The 18717-nt window shown below is 42.5% G+C and overlaps 1 protein-coding gene across 1 annotated transcript in view; it reads right to left on the bottom strand.

The window, feature by feature from the left end:
- PKD2 (polycystin 2, transient receptor potential cation channel) overlaps window positions 1–18717 on the bottom strand; it is a 71133-nt gene that overhangs the window by 50189 nt on the left and 2227 nt on the right. Inside the window, exon 2 of the mRNA XM_003898943.5 lies at window positions 8330–8443. Within this exon, the coding sequence (XP_003898992.1) occupies window positions 8330–8443 (114 nt within the window). The remainder of the gene's footprint in view (window positions 1–8329; window positions 8444–18717) is intronic.

Raw genomic sequence — 18717 nt, 5'->3', positions numbered from 1 at the left:
AAGAATTGCCTGAGAATAGGCAGGAAGAGGCTTAATTGACTTACAGTTCTGAATGGCTGGGGAGACCTCAGGAAACTTAGAATCATGGCAGAAGGCAAAGGAGAAGCAAGTCCCTTCTTCACAAGGCAGCAGGAGAGAGAGGGAGAAGGGGGAGGCCCCAGACACTTACCAAACAACCAGATCTCATGAGAACTCCCTCACTATCATGCAAACAGCATGGCGGAAACTGGCCCCATGATCCAGTCACCTCCCATCAGGTCCCTCCCTTGACACACGGGGCTTACAATTGGAGATGAGATTTGGGTGGAGACACAGAGCTAAACCATATCATTCTACCCCTGACGCCTCCCAAATCTCATGTCCTTCTCACATTTCAAAACCAAACATGCCTTCCCAACAGTCCCCCAATGTCTTAATTCATTCCAACATTAACTCAAAAGTTCAAGTCCAAAGTCTCATCTGATATAAGGCAAGTCCCTTCCGCCTACGAGTCTGTAAAATCAAAAGCAAGTTAGTTACCTCCAAGACACAACAGGGGTACAGGCATTGGGTAAATGTTCCCATTCCAAATGGGAGAAATTGGCCAAAACAAAGGGGTCAGAGGCCCCATTCAAGTCTGAAACTCAACAGGGCATTCATTAAATCTTAAATCTCCAAAATCTGCTTTGATTCCCTTTCTCACATCCAGGGCACGCGAATGCAAGGAATGGGCTCCCATGGCCTTGGACAGCTCCACCTCTGTGGCTCTGCAGGGTACAGCCCCTACAGCTGCTTTCACAGGCTGGCACTGTGTGTCTGCAGCTTTTCTGAGCGCAGAGTACAATCTGTTGGTGGATCTACCATTCTGGGGTCTGGAGGATGGTGGTCCTCTTCTCACAGCTCCATGAGGCAGTGCCCCAGTGGAGATTCTGTGTGGGAGCTCCAACCCCACATTTCCCCTCTGCATTGCCCTAGTAGAGGTTCTCCATAAGGCTCTGCCCCGGCAGCAGACTTCTGCCTGGACATCAAGGTGTTTCCATAAATCCTCTGAAATCTAGGCAGTGGCTTCCAAAGCTCAACTTTTGTCTTCTGTGCACCCAAAGGCCCAACACCACATGGAAGCTGCCAATGCTTGGGATTTGCACCCTCTGAAGCAATGGTCCAGCTGTACCTTGGCTCCTTTTAGCCATAGCTGGAGCTGGAGTGGCTGGAACACAGGGTGCCATGTCCCAAGGCTGCACAGAGCAGTTGGGTCCTGGGCCTGGCTCATAAAACCATTTTTCCCTTCTAGGCTCCAGGCCTGTGTTGCGAGGGTCTGCCCTGAAGATTTTCTGAAATGCCCTGGAGACATTTTCCCATTGTCTGGCAACTCACGTTACTTATGCAAATTTCTCCAGCCAGCTTGAATTTCTCCCCAGAAAATGGGTTTTTCTTTTCTACCACATGGTCAGGCTGCAAACTCCCTAAACTTTTGTTGCACTCTGCTTCCCCTTTAAACATAAGTTCCAACTTCAAACCATCCCTTTGTGAGCACATATAACTATACGCTTTCAGGAAAAGCCAGGTCACCTCTCGAATGCTTTGGTGCTTAGAAATTTCTTCTGCCAGATACTCTAAATCATCTCTTTCAAGTTCAAAGCGCCACAGATCTCTAGGGCAGGGGAAAAATGCCACCAGTCTCTGCTAAAACATAGCAAGAGTGACGTTTATTTGAGTTCCCAATTAGTTCCTCATCTCCATCTGAGAGCACCTCAGCCTGGACTTCATTGTCCATATCACTATCAGTGTATTGGTCAAAGCCATTCAACAAGTCTCTAGGAAGTTCCAAACTTTCCCACATCTTCCTCTGAGCCCTCCAACTGTTCCAATTGCTGCCTGTTACCCAGTTCCAGAGTTGCTTCCATAATTTCAGGTTATTTTTATAGCAGTACCCCACTCCTGGTACCAAGTCTCTATATTAGACCATTTTCACACTGCTATAAAAAACTGCCTGAGACTGGGTAATTTATAAAGGAAAGAGGTTTAATTGACTTACAGTTCCAAATGGCTGGGAAGGCCTCAAGAAACTTAATATCATGGTGGAAGGCAAAGGATGTAGGAAGCACCTTCTTCACAAGGCAGCAGGAGAGAGAAAAAGAAGGGGTAAGTGCCAGACACCTATCAAACAACCAGATCTCATGAAAACTCACCCACTATCATGAGAACAGCATAGAGGAAACCATCCCCATGATCCAATCATCTCCTACCAGGAACCTCCGTCAATACATGGGGATTACAACTGGAGATGAGATTTGGGTGGCAACACAGAGTCAAACCATATCACTTTTGTATTTGAATAAATTGTATTTATTTTTATTTTCTTTTATTTGTTTTGAGACAGAGTCTCGTTCTGTCACCCAGGCTGGAGTGCAGTGGCATTACCACACCTCACTGCAGTATCCATCTCCCAGGTTCAAGTGATCCTTTTGCCTCAGCCTCCTGAGTAGCTGGGAGTACAGGCATGTGCCACCATGCCTGGATGATTTTCATTTTTTTACTTTTTTGACACAAGGTCTCACTCTGTAGCTCAGGCTGGAGTGCAGTGGTCCAATCATAGCTCACTGCAGCCTCAAACCTGGGCTCAAGCAGTTCTCCTGCCTCAGGCTCCCAAGTAACTGGGAGTACAGGTGGGTGTCACCGTGCCTGGCTAATTTTAAAATTTTTTATAGAGACAAAGTCTTGCTATGTTGCCCAGGCTGGCCTTGAACTCCTGGCCTCAAGTGATCCTCTCACCTTGGCTTCCTAAAGTACTGGGATTATAAGCATGAGCCACTGTGCCTGCCCCTGGATTGTTTTTCTTTTTTTTTTGTTGAGACAGAGTCTTGTTCTGTCACCCAGGCTGGAATGCAGTGGCGTGATCTCAGCTCACTGCAACCTCCGCCTCCCGGGTTTAAGGGTTCAAGCAATTCTCTGCCTCAGCCTCCTGAGCAGCTGGGAGTACAGGCACCTGCTACCACGCCTGGCTAATTTTTGTATTTTTAGCAGAGACGGGGTTTCACCATCTTGGCCAGGCTGGTCTTGAACTCCTGACCTCGTGATCCACCCTCCTCGGCCTCCCAAAGTGCTGGAATTACAGGCATGAGCCACTGTGCCCGGCCTATTTTTTCTACTCTGTAAAATATTTATGGAAGTCTACTGTTTTTCTCAAGTGATTTTTGAGTTTCACGTGTTAAAATATTAATCCTTTGTGATGTTTCTTATAATCATTCTTTGTAATTGCTTTTCTGCTTTTTAATGTTGCCTATTTCTTTGACAGAGAGAAATATTACATTTCTACAATGTTGACTCAGCTAACTTCTGTGGTTTCTATTATTGTGTTTAAACTTACAGATTTTTTACTCAATTTTATAGAATGAGTAGAGAACACAGAAAAAGGAAATGGTAAATATATTTTTATTATACATTCACCAAATACCTTCCTTGCATTTTTTCTTTCTTTCTTTCTTTCTTTTTTTTTTTTTCGAGACAGAGTCTCACTCTATTGCCCAGGCTGGAGTGCAGTGGTACAATCTTGGCTCACTGCAAACTCTGCCTCGCAGGTTCAAGTGATTCTTGTGCTTCAGCCTCCTAAGTAGCTGGGATTACAGGTGCATGCCACCATGCCCGGCTAATTTTTGTACATTTTGCAGAGACAAGGTCTCGCCATGTTGCCCAAACTGGTCTCGAACTCCTGACTTCAAGTGATCTGCCTGCCTCAGCCTCCCAAAGTGCTGAGATTATAGGCATGAGCTACCATACACAGCCACTGTTTTCAAAGATCTTATAATATTCTTTATTCCCTTCTTTAACTTCAACACCTAACTCACACAATAGCAATACTATTGCTATTTATAACAGTAACCCATGTATATTGGTAAGTGCTTAATGGTGAATTCATAGCAACTCTCAGGTTTCTAGTAGGAATAAATCCTAAATTACAGAGAAAGTTAGATTACTTAATTCTCATGTCATTTCTGTTCTCTTGGTTAAGTAGACTGATTTTTAAAACACAGGGGACATAATTTTCATTGGTAAGATGGAAAATAAGCTCTTGGTGAGCAGTTAGCTGCTCCAAATCAATCTGAGACCGAGCTCCAGAAACTATAGCTCTTAGAACTGAGATAATTCTGCCATTCTCAACAATCTTTGGCAAGAATAACTTCTTACTAATACTACTGTATGACAGACAGCATCCTAGGATCTTTTCATGTATTATTTCTAATCTTCACAATGATATTTCCAAATACTTGTTTTACGAGTGAGGAAACAAAGGCTTAGAAAGGTTAATTAACTTGCCCACATTTACCTAGCATGTTAGCGGTGGAGCTGGGATTTGAACTCAGGTCTGTCTGATGCAAAAAAAACCTGTACTCTTCTTACTATGTCAAACTGCTTTCTAAAACCCTACCTACCCTAAAACCCTAAAATCACCTTCTATGCAAGGTGATATAGTTTGGATGTTGTCCCCATCCAAATCTCATGTTGAAATGTAATCCCCAATGCTGAAGCTGGGGCCTGGTACAAAGTGATCAGATCATGGGGGTGGATTTCTCAGGAATAATTTAGTACCATCCTCTTGGTACCGTCCTTGAGGTAACGAGTGATTTCTCATGAGATCTGGTCATTTAGAAGTGTGTGGCTTCTTCCCCGCCCCACTCTTTCTCTTGCTCCTGCTTTTGCTACATGATGTGCAAGCTCCGCTTCACCTTCCGCCATGAGTAACAGCTTCCTGAGGCCTCCCCAGAAGCAGATGCTGGAGCTATGCTTCCCCTACAGACTGCAGAACCATGAGTCAACTAAATCTCTATTTATTTATTTATTTATTATTTTTTGAGACAGGATCTTGCTCTGTTGCCCAGGCTGGATGGAGTGCAGTGGTGCAATCACGGCTCACTGCAATCACTGACTCCCAGCTTCAAAACAATCCTCCCACCTCAGCCTCCTGGGTAGCGGGGACTACAGGAGCATGCCACCATGCCCAGCTAATTTTTGTATTTTTTTGTAGAGAAGGGGTTTCACCTTGTTGTCCAGGCTAAGTTTGAACTCCTGGCTCAAGCAATACACCTGCTTCGGCCTGACAAAGTGTTGGGATTACAGGCATGAGCCACAGTGCCTGGCCAAACCTCTTTTCTTATAAATTACCCAGTCTCGGGTATTTACAGCAATGCAAGAACAGCCTAATACCCAAGGCATAGGGGTAAATACACTATCTTATTTACATACAGAGTAATGAGTTTGATATTCTTGGTAATTTGATATTGACATTGCTGGCAAGATTTTAAAACTAGTAATTAAAAAGATTGCTGGTAAGCAATAGGGAAAGGACTCAGTCACTAGAAGCCAGTAAGGTTTGGCTAGGAGTAAACCTTGCCTGGTTATTCTCACTTCCTTTTTAATCTGGTCAACAGCTCACAGATCAGAGGAATGGTGGAATTATGCAGACAGGCATTTGGAGAAGTCTTTCCTATCATCTTGTTTATGAACACTCTGAGCTGGATGATAATATAATGAAGTGAACTCCAACCAAAGAGCCTTGATTAATGGACTGATGTTCTTAGACCAATCTTTTTTGGTTTAATAATTTACAAGGATATGGATACAGATAATAACTCTGCTGATACTGTGAGGCTTCAGGGAGTAGCTGATGTTGAGATGAATGAATCCAGATCCAAGATAATTTCAACAGAATGGAAAAATGGGCAGATCCTAATGAGATGAAATTTAACAGGGTTGAAAGAGGAGTCCTCCACTATGGTCCCAGGCTAGCTCACATATAGCTGGGGGATACAGTGATTCACAGTTTTTGGTGAAGATACTAAAGAATTATTTATATGATGAGACAGTCTCATGAGTCTGGCCATGGCAGGTTGCACAAGCCACAGTGTAGCGTCTGGTTTAGGAATTTCATGGCCCCACTCACCGTGGTGAGGCTCGTGTGCTTTCTCAGGGACTCTGATGGACAGAACATGCACCAGAGGGACTTTCCATCAAGGGAGTCACTCAAACTTGTGTCTCCAATCACATAATCAACAGTTGGATGAACTAGAAAGGCTTAACTTGAAGAAGGCTTAGGGGAGATTAGGTATTTGTCTCCAAACTTCCGAAGAGCTGAATTGGAAAAGCAACATGGAAAAAAGATACTTGGTATAGGTAGGTTTGGAGGGTGCAACTGGGTAGAAGTCACAAGAGACACACTCTGGCTTCACTGAAGGAAGAACTTTCTAACATAGCTATAAAAAAATGAAATGAACGATTTCAAAGAAGTAAGTCCCTTAACCTGGGACTCTTGTTCAATCAGAGGCAGGATGAGTAACCATACGAGAGAGATGTTTAAGAGAATTTTAGCATTCAGTGAGGTCAGACCATATGATTGCTAGGATATCTTCCTAACCAGAGATTCTACAATATTCCAAAAACAAAATTTTTAAATATATAGCTACTCACATAAGAAATAAAATGTGATTCGTGTGAAAAAGAACAAAAAGCAACAATATTATCAAATAAACAAGAAAATCAATTCAAATGTGACTTTAGGCATGTTTCCTAAAACTCTCTGTCTTCAGCTTACTTCTCTGGCTTACTTTCCAAATTTATCACTGTATCTGAAAACTCATTTCTCTAGGCTATATTATGGAGGCTCTGTTAGTAGATCTGGGCAAACCACATATGTATTTTAAAATCACTGAGTGATTCTAATGCTCAGTCAGTTTGGGGGACTGCTGAAATTCTAGACTTATGTACAGGGGTTACCTTCTATTTTGTATAAGAAATTTGTCTGTATATGTAAAGCTTGAAAAGAACTTAGTAATTCTAATCAACTTGTTAATATTTAAGGCCTCTGCAGTTTAATATTTAAGCACCATTTTAACGCAGGCAACAAACTCAATCTCAGTTTCTAAACTCTAACAATTTAAAACATAAAAATATCACATCCAGGCTGGGTGCAGTGCCTCATGCCTATAATCCCAGCACTTCTGAGGCAGGAGGATCACTTGAAGCTAGGAGTTGGAGACCAGAAAAGGCAGCAAAGTGAGACTCCACCTCTACAAACGTTTTTAAAAGTTAGCTGGGCATTGTGGTATGCAGCTGTGGTCCCAGTTACTTGGGTGACTGAGGTGGGAGGATCATTTAAGCCTAGGAGTTCCAGGCTGCAGTGAGCTATGATTGTGCCACTGCACTCTGGCCTGGGAAACAGAACAAGACTCTGTTTCTAATTAAAAAAAAAAAAAAAGAAAAAGGAATCCTTTTATCAGAGGAGTTTGGTAGGAGGCTCTGGGGTCATAAATCTGCTTCTTCATCTGTTCTCGCGAAGACTTTAGATGAGACATGACAGAAATGCATCATCAAACGCCCTTTGATTTAGAGGACAAATCCATCACCTGTGGCTTTCTGGACTTTGAGACAAATGGTTCCTACAGCTAATCTAGCTCAGGCGTCCCTCCCCTCCCCCTACCAGAGGATGGGAAGACAAACTGAAAGAAGAAAAGAACAGGAAAGAGACTGGCCTATAGCAAGTTTCTTGTGGAGTAAAAGTCCAGCAATTATTAAAGATTGACAAGAAATAATGTATTAAAATGAGGCAATGATACAACCTATCCAAATCTAAAAGAAGGAGACTTTTACATGTATACACCAACAAAAGCAGTATTAGTAGGATTATTTGTATTTTCTGAAAGTTAAGTTTGGAAAGTCATTTTTCTGGAAATAATTCTTATGCAGACTTTATGTTACCTGATATAATAACAGTATGACAATAATGATGATACTGTAATAATAGTGACACTGTATTCATTGTTAAGAAATCTAATACAAAAATCCTCTAACTTGGTTTCTTGGTGTCGGGCAGGTTGCCACGAGTATCTCATAGTGAAAATCGTCACCACTGACGATGAACTGGCTGGTCAGATAATGCTGATTTTTAATTAATGTTTACCAGAGTGCAGAAGAGAACCTGACCAAATTCTAAATTGGAATTGAACTCTTTGCCTTTCCCTTCCCGTGTTAAACGCAAGTCCACAGTCACTTAGCACTTGGTCAAATTCTTTCTTGCATATTTTTCAGAGCCTTCTGTTGCCATCCACAGTTTTGGGAAATGGGGTTATAGCAGAGAACAAATCATGTCCCTTTTCTTATAAAGCTTGCATTCTACCATAGGAAGATAGTCAATAAACAAATGCCCAAATTAAAAAAAAATTCAAATTAAAAAAAAAAAGGTAAGAAGGTAACTTCCGAGTTGCCCCTCTGGTGCATAGACACTTCCTTTTAATGATGATTTGGACAGGTCAAATCTTTTCAAAACTTTCCCATAAGTGGAAGGAAATATTCTACTTACAGATGCACAAGACTATGAGAAAAAGGAGGTATGTGACCAGTTCCCGTAAAACACTTTTAAGGTATTTCTCTCGGTTAGTGCTGCTTTCCTCCATGAGTCTTGTTCCCCAGAGACCTTTAAAATAATAATGAAAAAAAGAAAAGATGTCATTTTATTTAAGAAATCTCATGAATGGCAAAAGGGAAAATAAAGAACAAACTAAACAGTATCACCTGTAAGCGAGAGTCTCCTTTTTTTTTTTTTTTAAAATCACATTTTCAATGCAACAAGAAACTGGTTTTGTAGGCCTTTTATTTAAGGGTACATCTGGCTCCACTGTTACCCCAAACATGCAAAACATAAGGCAACAATCCTGATCATTTTATAGGCTCCCAAGCCCATTAGGAGTATCTTAGTCAAATTTTAAAAAGAGAACAGGAAATAAGGAAGGCCTAACAGAGGAGTTAAATAATTGTGCAAAACTTATCAGTTCTTCCCATTTGAGGTGGATACAACCCTGTAATTATCCTACTACTAAACCCAGTTAAGAACATGATGTAACTGTATTTCAAGTAATACCTTTTAGGTCACCCCTGATGAAAAGAAGTCCTTGTTGGAGAATCATTTCAATATAGAAACATGTTATGCTTCTTTTTTTTTTTTTTTTTTTTGAGACAGAGTCTCGCTTAGTCGCCCAGGCTGGAGTGCAGTGGCGCGATCTCGGCTCACTGCAAGCTCCGCCTCCCGGGTTCACGCCATTCTCCTGCCTCAGCCTCCCGAGTAGCTGGGACTACAGGCGCCCGCCGCCTCGCCCGGCTAATTTTTTGCATTTTTAGTAGAGACGGGGTTTCACCGTGTTAGCCAGGATGGTCTCGATCTCCTGACCTCGTGATCCGCCCGCCTCGGCCTCCCAAAGTGCTGGGATTACAGGCGTGAGCCACCACGCCCGGCCAGAAACATGTTATGCTTCTAACCCACCAGCATAAAAGCTCTGCTCTGTAAGAGCAGAAGCTGTCCTATTAAAAAACTCCATGGTGACTGATTACACTAAGCGTGCTTGGCTTAGCAGATTTTTAAAATAGCAATTAACATACAATCCTTAAAAGCAGCAACTCATCCATGTTCCCTCTCTCTCTGTAGAAAGGGTAGAATCAGCAACCATGTTCTACATTTTAGCAGATGGAAAAAGCGTTGGGCTGGCTGAGTGAAGATGACGTAACCCTCCCTGAGCTTGCTGGAGAGAGTGACCGCAGTTTTGGACTCAGCCAGCAGCAGACATGGTGGTCATCATCCAAACCCCTGTTAATGAACAGTGTGGTAAAGTCACATTGCTGGTTACTTGGAAGAACCTTAACATTTTCCAAAAAAGACAAACCTCTCAATCCTTTCAGTTTCATTAGGTTGGCTGTTAAATGGAAACCAACCTGGTCCCTGCATGTTGTCTCACACTTTGATTCCACAGACCTTAACTCCTTCAATAATGGAAACTCACACAGCCACTTTCACCATAATCAAGCCACACAGAGAAATGGGAAAAAGAGCATAAGGTCTTTTACTAAGAAGAAATGAGTTCATGATTAGTGTTCATGTATTTTTTAAGTCTTATAATAATAGATAAGTTCTATTCCTGAATTTGGGTATTCCCTTTCCTTTTCTTTTTTCCTCCCAAATGTCCTTTAGGAAAATCAGCACTGAATTCAAAAACACTGTGTTACGCATCATACGTTTCACCAACACTGAGAGTGGAGTATAACTTATGACTAACTTTGCTTCTGCCAAGATCTGGTAGTTGTCAGGGAATTACTCACTCAGAAGAAATGCAGCAAGCAGAATGTTTGTTCACTGAAACACTATCATACTAAAGAATTATTACAAATTTAGATGACACGGAAAATTACAACTTAGAATAACACAGAGGCAGCCAAAGATTAGGCTCGGTAGCCCTGGACACCAACACACCACTGCTTTGGGTAAATTTTTTTTGGAGGCCAGGCCTAAAATATATGTCAACAGAAACTGTTCGTCTCTTTACTCCCAGGGAAGACTGTTGCCCTGTCTCACTTGGTCAATGATTTCATTCTCTCTCATGGTTTATAAACAACTAGGCACTAAGGAACAGCCATGATTCTTAATATTTATACATGGTATTGCTTGGCCTATAAATAGAAAAAACAAACTCCTATCAAATTTTCTTCAAGCTAGGCTGGGTGCGGTGGCTCACGCCTATAATCCCAGCACTTGGGAGGCTGAGGCGGGTAGATCACTTGAGGTCTGGAGTTCGAGACCAGTCTGGTCAACATGGTGAAACCCCGTCTCTACTAAAAATACAAAACTTAGCCAGGTGTGGTGGTGGGCGCCTGTAATCCCAGCTACATGGGAGGCTAAGGCAGGAGAATCGCTTGAACCCGGGAGACAGAGGTTGCAGTGAGCCAAGATCACACCACTGCACTTCAGCCTGAGTGACAGAGTGAGACTCCATCTCGAAAAAAAATAATTTATTCAAGTTAAACTTGTGATGGCCTATGGCAATTTAATTCTAGCCTTTGAATGAAGCATTTCAAATGGAAAGAAACAAGTCCTCATATGTATGTATGAATTTATTTATTTTGAGGCAGGGTCTCTCTCTGTTACCCAGCCTGGAGTGTAGTGATGCAATCACAGCTCACTGAAGCCTTGACCTCCTGGGCTCAAGCCACCCTTCCACCTCATTTTTTGATTTTTCGCAGAGATGAGGTCTCAATATGTTGCCCAGGCTGGTCTCGAATTCTCGGCCTCAAGTGATCCTCCTGCTTCAGCCTCCCAAAGTGCTGGGATTAGAGGCATGCCACTGCACTCGGCCTCCCTTATTTATATTTTTATATTATATACCTCCATATATTTTCTTTCTTTTTTTCTGTCTTTTTTTTTTTTTTGAGAGAGTCTCACTCTATCACCCAGGCTGGAATACTCTGGCACAATCACAGCCCACTGCAGCCTTGACCACCTGGGCTCAAACAATCCTCCTGCCTCAGCTCAGCCTCCCAAGTAGCTTAAACTACAGGCACAAACTGCCAAATCCAACTGAGTTTTTAATTTTTTTAGATGTGGGGTCTCACTACATTGCTTAGGCTGGCCTCAAACTCCTGGGCTCAAGCAATCCTTTTGCCTTGGCCTCTCAAAGTGCTGGGATTACAGATGTGAGCCACTGTGCTTGGCCCTGTGTATTTTCTTTTTCTAAATTACTCTATCTACTTCCTCAAATATTTACTGCTTTAAATTTTTCATCCCATTTTCCCACTGGGTGTGTATATAGGACCAATCTTAGGGTACAAGGACCTTTTACATCCAGATGGGTGAGAAATAGTTGCATCTACAAGTAGGAAAAATAGCTGTCCTGCAGCCAACTATTCTCCATGTTTGGCAGAGCTGTTAGGATAAGAATGGTTAAGGACGGAATCATGTGCAAATTGATGACATTCTTCAAAATCAACTGTTGTCTTTCCCACAGCTGTTCTAGTTGTGGTGGGAGTAACTTCCCAGCACTGCAGGTATTCAATGTTTCCAGCTGTTAGGGAGAACACGGAATGAGTACAGACCCAACTTCCTTTAAGAGGGTGCTTAGCTAATGCCAGAATGCAAAGCCAGAGTACGTCATCTAAAGCACGGTCCCCAGTCCCCAGGCTGCAGATGGGTACTGGTCCATGAACTGTTAGGAACCGGGCTCCACAGCAGGAGGTGAGCTGCAGGCGAGCAAGCATTACCGCCGGAGCCCTGCCTCCTGTCAGATCAGCTGTGGCATTCGATTCTCACAGGAGTGACAACCCTGTTGTGAACTGCGCATGTGAGGAATCTAGATTGCCCGCTCTTTATGAGAATCTCACTAATGCCTGATGATCTGAGGTGGAACAGTTTCATCCCCAAACACTTCCCATCCCAGGTCTGTGGAAAAATTGTCTTCCATGAAACTGGTCCCTGGTGCCAAAAAGGCTGGGGACTGCTGATCTAAACAGTGCATTCCTCTGCACAATGTTACTTCTTAATATGAACACTGGGGAACTCTGTAATGGAGAACTCCAAGCACAAAAGATATTCCAAACATAAATAGTTGGCTTTGAACAAAAATGTCATTTCCCCAACTATTTTATCTAAATCCTTTCAAAGACTTTTTATTGGCTGGGCACGGTGGCTCACGCCTGTAATCCCAGCACTCTGGGAGGCTGAGGTGGGTGGATCACCTGAGGTCAGGGGTTCTGAGACCAGCCTGACCAACACGGTGAAACCTCGTCTCTACTAAAAATACAAAAGTTAGCTGGGCGTGGTGGCGAGCTACTCGGGAGGCTGTAATCCCAGCTACTCGGGAGGCTGAGGCAGGAGAATCGCTTGAACCCGGGAGGCGGAGGCTGCAGTGAGCCGAGATCACACCACTGCATTCCAGCCTGGGCAACAAGAGTGAAACTCTGTCTAAATAAATAACTACAACTTTTTATTTTAGAAAATATCAGAAATATCACAAAGAGAGAATGATATAATGACAAATCTATCACCTAGATCCAACAATCTCAACTCAATGCCAATCCTAGTTCATTTACATCCTCACCCATCTGATGCCACTGCTGATCTGACAGGAGGTAGTAATGCTCACTAGCCTGCTGCTCACCTCCTGCTCTGCGGCCTGGTTCCTAACAGGTCACAGACCATTACCACCCCAATTATTTTGGAATTAATTCCAGCGATTGTATCACCTCATCTGTTAATATTTCAGTTCCATGGTTAAAAGGTTAATTGTGGATCTTTCACCTCACACTACCCTGCCCCATCTGAAATACATGAAACCCATATGGCCTATTATCAAGGCATGGTGCAACGCAGGGCTTTGGAGTCAAATGATATTAAACTGAGGGCTTAACCACTTGGGAGCTGAGAAAGCTTACCTGACATCATGAGCCTCCGCTTCCTCATCTAAAAATGGAGTAAGAGTACCTTTTTGTGGGGTTGTCCTTGGGAATTAGAAATATTACCTGTGGAGCACTTAAGAGTGCTTGGAAGCGGCCTGTCTGTAGCTTCAGAAACAAGCCCAGATCTGCAAAATGGCCTTTTGGAGGCCCAGTTGGTCCAGATTTCAGAGTGGTATAAAGACTCAAATCCGTATGAACTATCAGTTCATTGTGATAGCCTGACAAAATTCTCAGTGTATTTATATCATAAAAGAATCCTCTTTTTGTGCTAAGACACATGTGAGTCTCATTTACAAGAATGAATACAATCCTTCCTAGTATTCATTTGAATTGTAGGGACACTTTTAGAAAGGGAAGTGGCTTTTATCTATATTTGTCCATTTTCTATAGAAAAGACAGTTGCTACCTTAAGTAATATTGACTCCTGAATCTTGAATTTCTTTTTTTTTCTTCTCTTTTTTTTGAGACAGTGTCTTGCTATGTTGCCCAGGCTGGTCTCGGATTCCCAGGCTCAAGCAATCCTGCCGCCTCAGTCTCTTAAGCAGCTGGGATTAAAGGTGTGTGCCACTGTGCCTGGCCTGAATCCTGAATTCTTAATCAGTCATCTCCTGAGGTGCAGACAAGTATATGCTACAGTTAACATGTAGTTCTACCTGCATGTTGCTCTGGAACTGGCTCAATTTCTTCCATTCCATTCCTTCCATCCATTCCATCCACCCCCTCCGTCCATTCCTATTCCTTCCTATCCCTTCCTTAACCTATCCACCTCACCCTATCACTGGCTTTCAGTCTGTGACCTATCCACCTCCACCTATCCTCTGCCTGACCTGGAGTCTGTCGGCCGCCCGGCTTATCCACCTCACCCTGTCCATCTTGCACGGTGCCAGTGTGACCTGTCGCATCGCCCCTGTCATCTGCCTCTGGTCTTATTAGGCGTGGCCATATCTGCACTCACCTGTCTCTGCACGGCCCTCAGTCATGTGAGGCATGGCCTATCACCTCACCCTGTCCTCTGCGCTGACCTGAGGTCTGTGGGCCCGGCCATCGCATCTTCATCCTCTACCTGTGCAGAGTCATCTTCAGATTGACAAGTGATCATATCATCCCTAAAGCTTGAGAGAAATATGCCACACTCCCAGCTGTCACTGGGAAGGTATTGCCATTGTTGGAGTTCTGGAGTTTGCTGTAACAGGAACAGGTCTTGTTCCTGTTATTTTTCCCTCCTTGTATTCCTCATTCTTCAAAATGTAGCTCAAGTTTTATTCTCTCTGGAAACCTTCTCTGACCTCTCCAGATAGATCTGATCCTCTCTCTCTCTCTCTCTTTTTTTTTTTTTTTTAAGATACAGGCTGTCACTCTGTCACCCAGGCTGGAGTACAGTGGTGTGATCACAGCTCACTGCAGTCTCAATCTCCCAGGCTCAGCTGATTCCCCCACCCCAACCTCCCAAATAATTGGGACTACAGGCATGTGCCATCCTGCCTGGCTAATTTTTGTATTTTTTGCCACTCACTACGTTGCCCAGGGTAGCCTTGAACTGCTAGGCTTAAGTGATCCTCCCATCTCAGCTTCCCAAAGTGTTGGGACTACAGGCATGAGCTGCTGTGCCTGGCCTGATCCTCCCTTTGTTGGAATCCTCCCATATCTGGGAACTGGCATTGCAATGACTTACTTATACCTCTGTTTTTCTACTAAACCCTGAGCTCCTTGAAGGTCGAGACCTTGTACTATTCATCTCTGCATCCCTAGTACCTATCACAAAAGAAAGTCCCATAAAAGTTTTTTACTGCATGAATTCTGTTACCGGCACAACCTTATCATAACCCCAAAGGGTAGCAAGCCTCCCTCAAAAAAATCCCCAGAGTAGTGAAAATACAAAGTCTGCTTGTTCAAAATTACGGTGCAAATAAAAAAGGAAAGGGAGGAAGTGATGGAGTAAAGTTCAGATTAAAAATAAAGGGAAAGTCACAACAGTCAAAAGGTGGAAAAAAACCATAAATGCCCACGAACTGATGAATGGATAAACAAAATGTGGTATGTGTGTACATATGTGTGCAAACTTCCTTTTTACGACCGAATAGGATTTCACTGTGTGTGTACAATGTGCACACACAGTGAAATCCTATTCGGTCGTAAAAAGGAAGGAAATTTTCACGCATGGGTAAACCTTGAAAATATTATGCTAAGTGAATAAGCTAGACACAAAAGATCAAACATGGTCTGATTTCACTTATATCAGGTAGCTAGAATAGGGAGACTCACAGACAGGGAAAGTAGAATGGAGGTTACCTGGGACTAGGGCAAGGGGGAATGGGGAAACAGGGAGCTATTGTTTGATGAGTACAGAGTTTCTGTTTGGGATGATAAAAGTTCTGGAAATAAATTGTGTTACGTCCATTTACATAATATAATAAATCTACTTAATGCTACTCAATTGCGTACTTAAAATGGTTAAAATGGCCAATTTTATGTTATATATATGTCACACCAATTTAAAAAAAAATTAGAGAGGCAGGCTCTCCCACTCCCTAGATCAATTAGAATTCTGGATATACGGACTGTGTTGGTATGATTTATCCTGCATGCTCTAATAAATAAATGTTCATAAACTAAAGAGATGCAGACAATTGCTGGCTAAAGTTAGGTTTGGGCACTACTGGCATACAGCACAGTGGATGAGAAACACTTTGAACACAAAGTGCCTGGAATTAAATCCTGACTGCAGCATCTACTAGTTGTGGCCCTGGGCAAGTCATTTAACCTTTAGAAGGCTTAGCGCCCTCAACAGTAAAGTGGTGATGGATGACAGTTCTTTCTTCACAGGTTGTTGTGAGGATAAAAATGACACTATGAATATAAGGATTTTAACACAGTGCCTGGCACACAGTGAGCAATAAACCATTATTTCTTTTTGAATTTAACAGTCTGGGGTAGGGTTTCTCAAAGTCCTCACTCCTGGTAATTTGGGTGGGAGAATGCTTTGTAGGGTGTGTGGCGGGGACTGTACTGTGCATTGTAGATTAGTAGCATCCTTAACCTCAAACCAGGAGATGCCAGGGGCATCCCCCCAAGTATGACAATCAAAAATATCTCCAGAGATTGCCAAATGTCCCCTGAGGGGCAAGACTGCCCCTCCCCACCATTGAAAAGCTGTAATTTAGGATAATGCTCTTCTAGTGGCGACCTAAGACTAAGTTCTGAAGCCTCAAGACAGGCTAAATTCATACAGACTATCACGAGCAGCAACTAACAGCGGTGAGTTGGATGTTTGCAGTTTCTGTGTGGTAGCATCAACCAAAGCCAAGTTCAAATCTTTTTTTAAGTTTCAATAACTTTTCCAATAATTAGTTATGCTTCCCTTTAGACATCAAAAGGGAAGGCAGAAAAAATAAAAATTACATAAAGTGTGGCAAAATAAAATAATTGCACTGGAGGTCACTTATTAAACACAATCAGTACACCAATCTCAATGTCAAGACCCAATTATTTTAGGAGAAATAAGAGTCGACTTACTATTTCATTTGAGTCTGAGCACTAATAAGGCCATCGCTAGCCATCTATTGAAATTCATTTTGTCCCTCCTGGGCACATGCCTACATTACATTTTCCAGCCTCCCTTGTAGGTATCCTTGGCTAAATAATTAAGAACTTTGCCAATGGGTCATGACTGAAAGTGATGTGGGCCATTTCTAGGACAAGGCCTTTAAGGAAACAGCAGTGGCAAGCCTTCTTCACACTCTCCACCAGAACCTACATGTGGCTGTTAAGCCTTGACCACAGAGGCAATGACAGGGCCCTGGGAGAGCCAGCAGGGAAGAAGCCTGGATCCCTTAATAACCATATGGGGGAAAGCTGCTGCTAACCTGGAATGCCCTCTCCGAAATGTTACATGAGCAAAAAATTAACTTCTTGTTCTTCAGGGTACTGAAGGGGAGGGAGGTATCTGTTTTAGCAGTTTGGCCTACCCTTACTTGTACAGCTGGTACTTCATAGTTTCTCTAGAAAAAACAAAAAAAAAAAGCCCAAGAATATATGCCTAAAATAACAAACAGGAACTGACCTTAACAGGTTGATACATTCAGAAAAATATTCAACTTCTGAAATTCAGAAAATTTTATGACTCAGAGTGCCACATTTTATCTTTGTACTGAAAGAGTTTGTTAAGAAAAGAATAAACAAATACCTGAGGATACTTTTAAGTCTGGGCTTCGTCTTTAAATCTTTCAATCATCCTTGGCTTCCTTTGGTCCGGGCCCTCTTCACCTCCTTTCTGGCTGCCTCCCACAGGTCTTCTTGCCTCCTGTCTCCCTCTGCCAAGCTCTCCTGTACACCATGCTGCTGACTCAATTTCCTTTCAGCATGTTCTGTTCCCGCTCAGAAACTTTCAACTCCTTCCTAATATTTAGGGATACATTCTCAATTCCTTGATGACATACAATGCATCCTGCAAACAGGCCTCAAACATGTCTTCTTTCTTTACTATTTTACTTCTCCTAAGAAGATAGATCTATCTACTGTAGAAGAAGCAAAATCGACCATTTGTCCATCTTGGATTCATATCATTAAACAATAAACCAGAGCATGGTGAGGCTAGAAGGGACCTTGGAGGCTAGGTTCAACTCCTCCATTTTATAAATGAGGAGCTCAGGCTCAGGTAGTCTGAGTGAGTCATACGAAGTCACAAAGGCAAGAGACTTCCAGGGAAACTCTGACCACTCCAAACTTCGGTCATTTCTCCTACCTTTAAAAATTGCAAGTTACTTTCTGTTCTGACCCTAGGGCACTGCTTACATAGCGCATATAAGATTTCTGTCATTAGTATTCAAAGGGGGCGGGGGGAATCTCAACCCATTCATGGCTACTTATTTTACCTTTCTGGGTTTTCGTCCATAGGAAAACAGTGATATGCTATTCTAGTTTATTTCTTCATAGCAGCTAGCACAGTGCTATCTTCACAGTAGGTCTAAATATTTAACAAATGTGCTTATTGAATAAGTGACAAGAATATCAATTATATTTCTTCATAAAAGAAAGGAATAACAATTTATTTAAGAATTTTATATAATTAAAACTCTTCAGGTAGGAGCAGCAGCTTGCACCTGTAATCCCAACTACTTGGGAAGCTGAGGTGGGAGGGCAGCTTGAGCCCAGGAGTTTGAGGCTGCAGTGAGCTACTTTTGCTTCCCGGCACTCCAGCCTCGGTGACAGAATGAGACCCTGTCTCTTAAAAAAAAAAAAAAATTCCTGAGTCCTGAGTCTGCTCACCTACAAATCAGACCACTGACACGCTTTCACTAGAGGTTTTATGACTAGGAGCTTATTCATTTTGTTTCCTGAAATTTTTCTTTAAAAGAAATAAATTTACATACATACTCATATGAAATATGTATTTCATTTCTCTATATTCTATTATTGAGTTTATTCAAAGTTAGGTGTGTTACCAAATTCTTAAACTGAGTTAAAAGGATCATGCAA

This window comes from Papio anubis, chromosome 3 (assembly GCF_008728515.1).
Source record: "Papio anubis isolate 15944 chromosome 3, Panubis1.0, whole genome shotgun sequence".
Lineage (NCBI taxonomy): Eukaryota > Metazoa > Chordata > Mammalia > Primates > Cercopithecidae > Papio > Papio anubis.
This window is presented reverse-complemented; position numbering and strand designations above follow the sequence as displayed.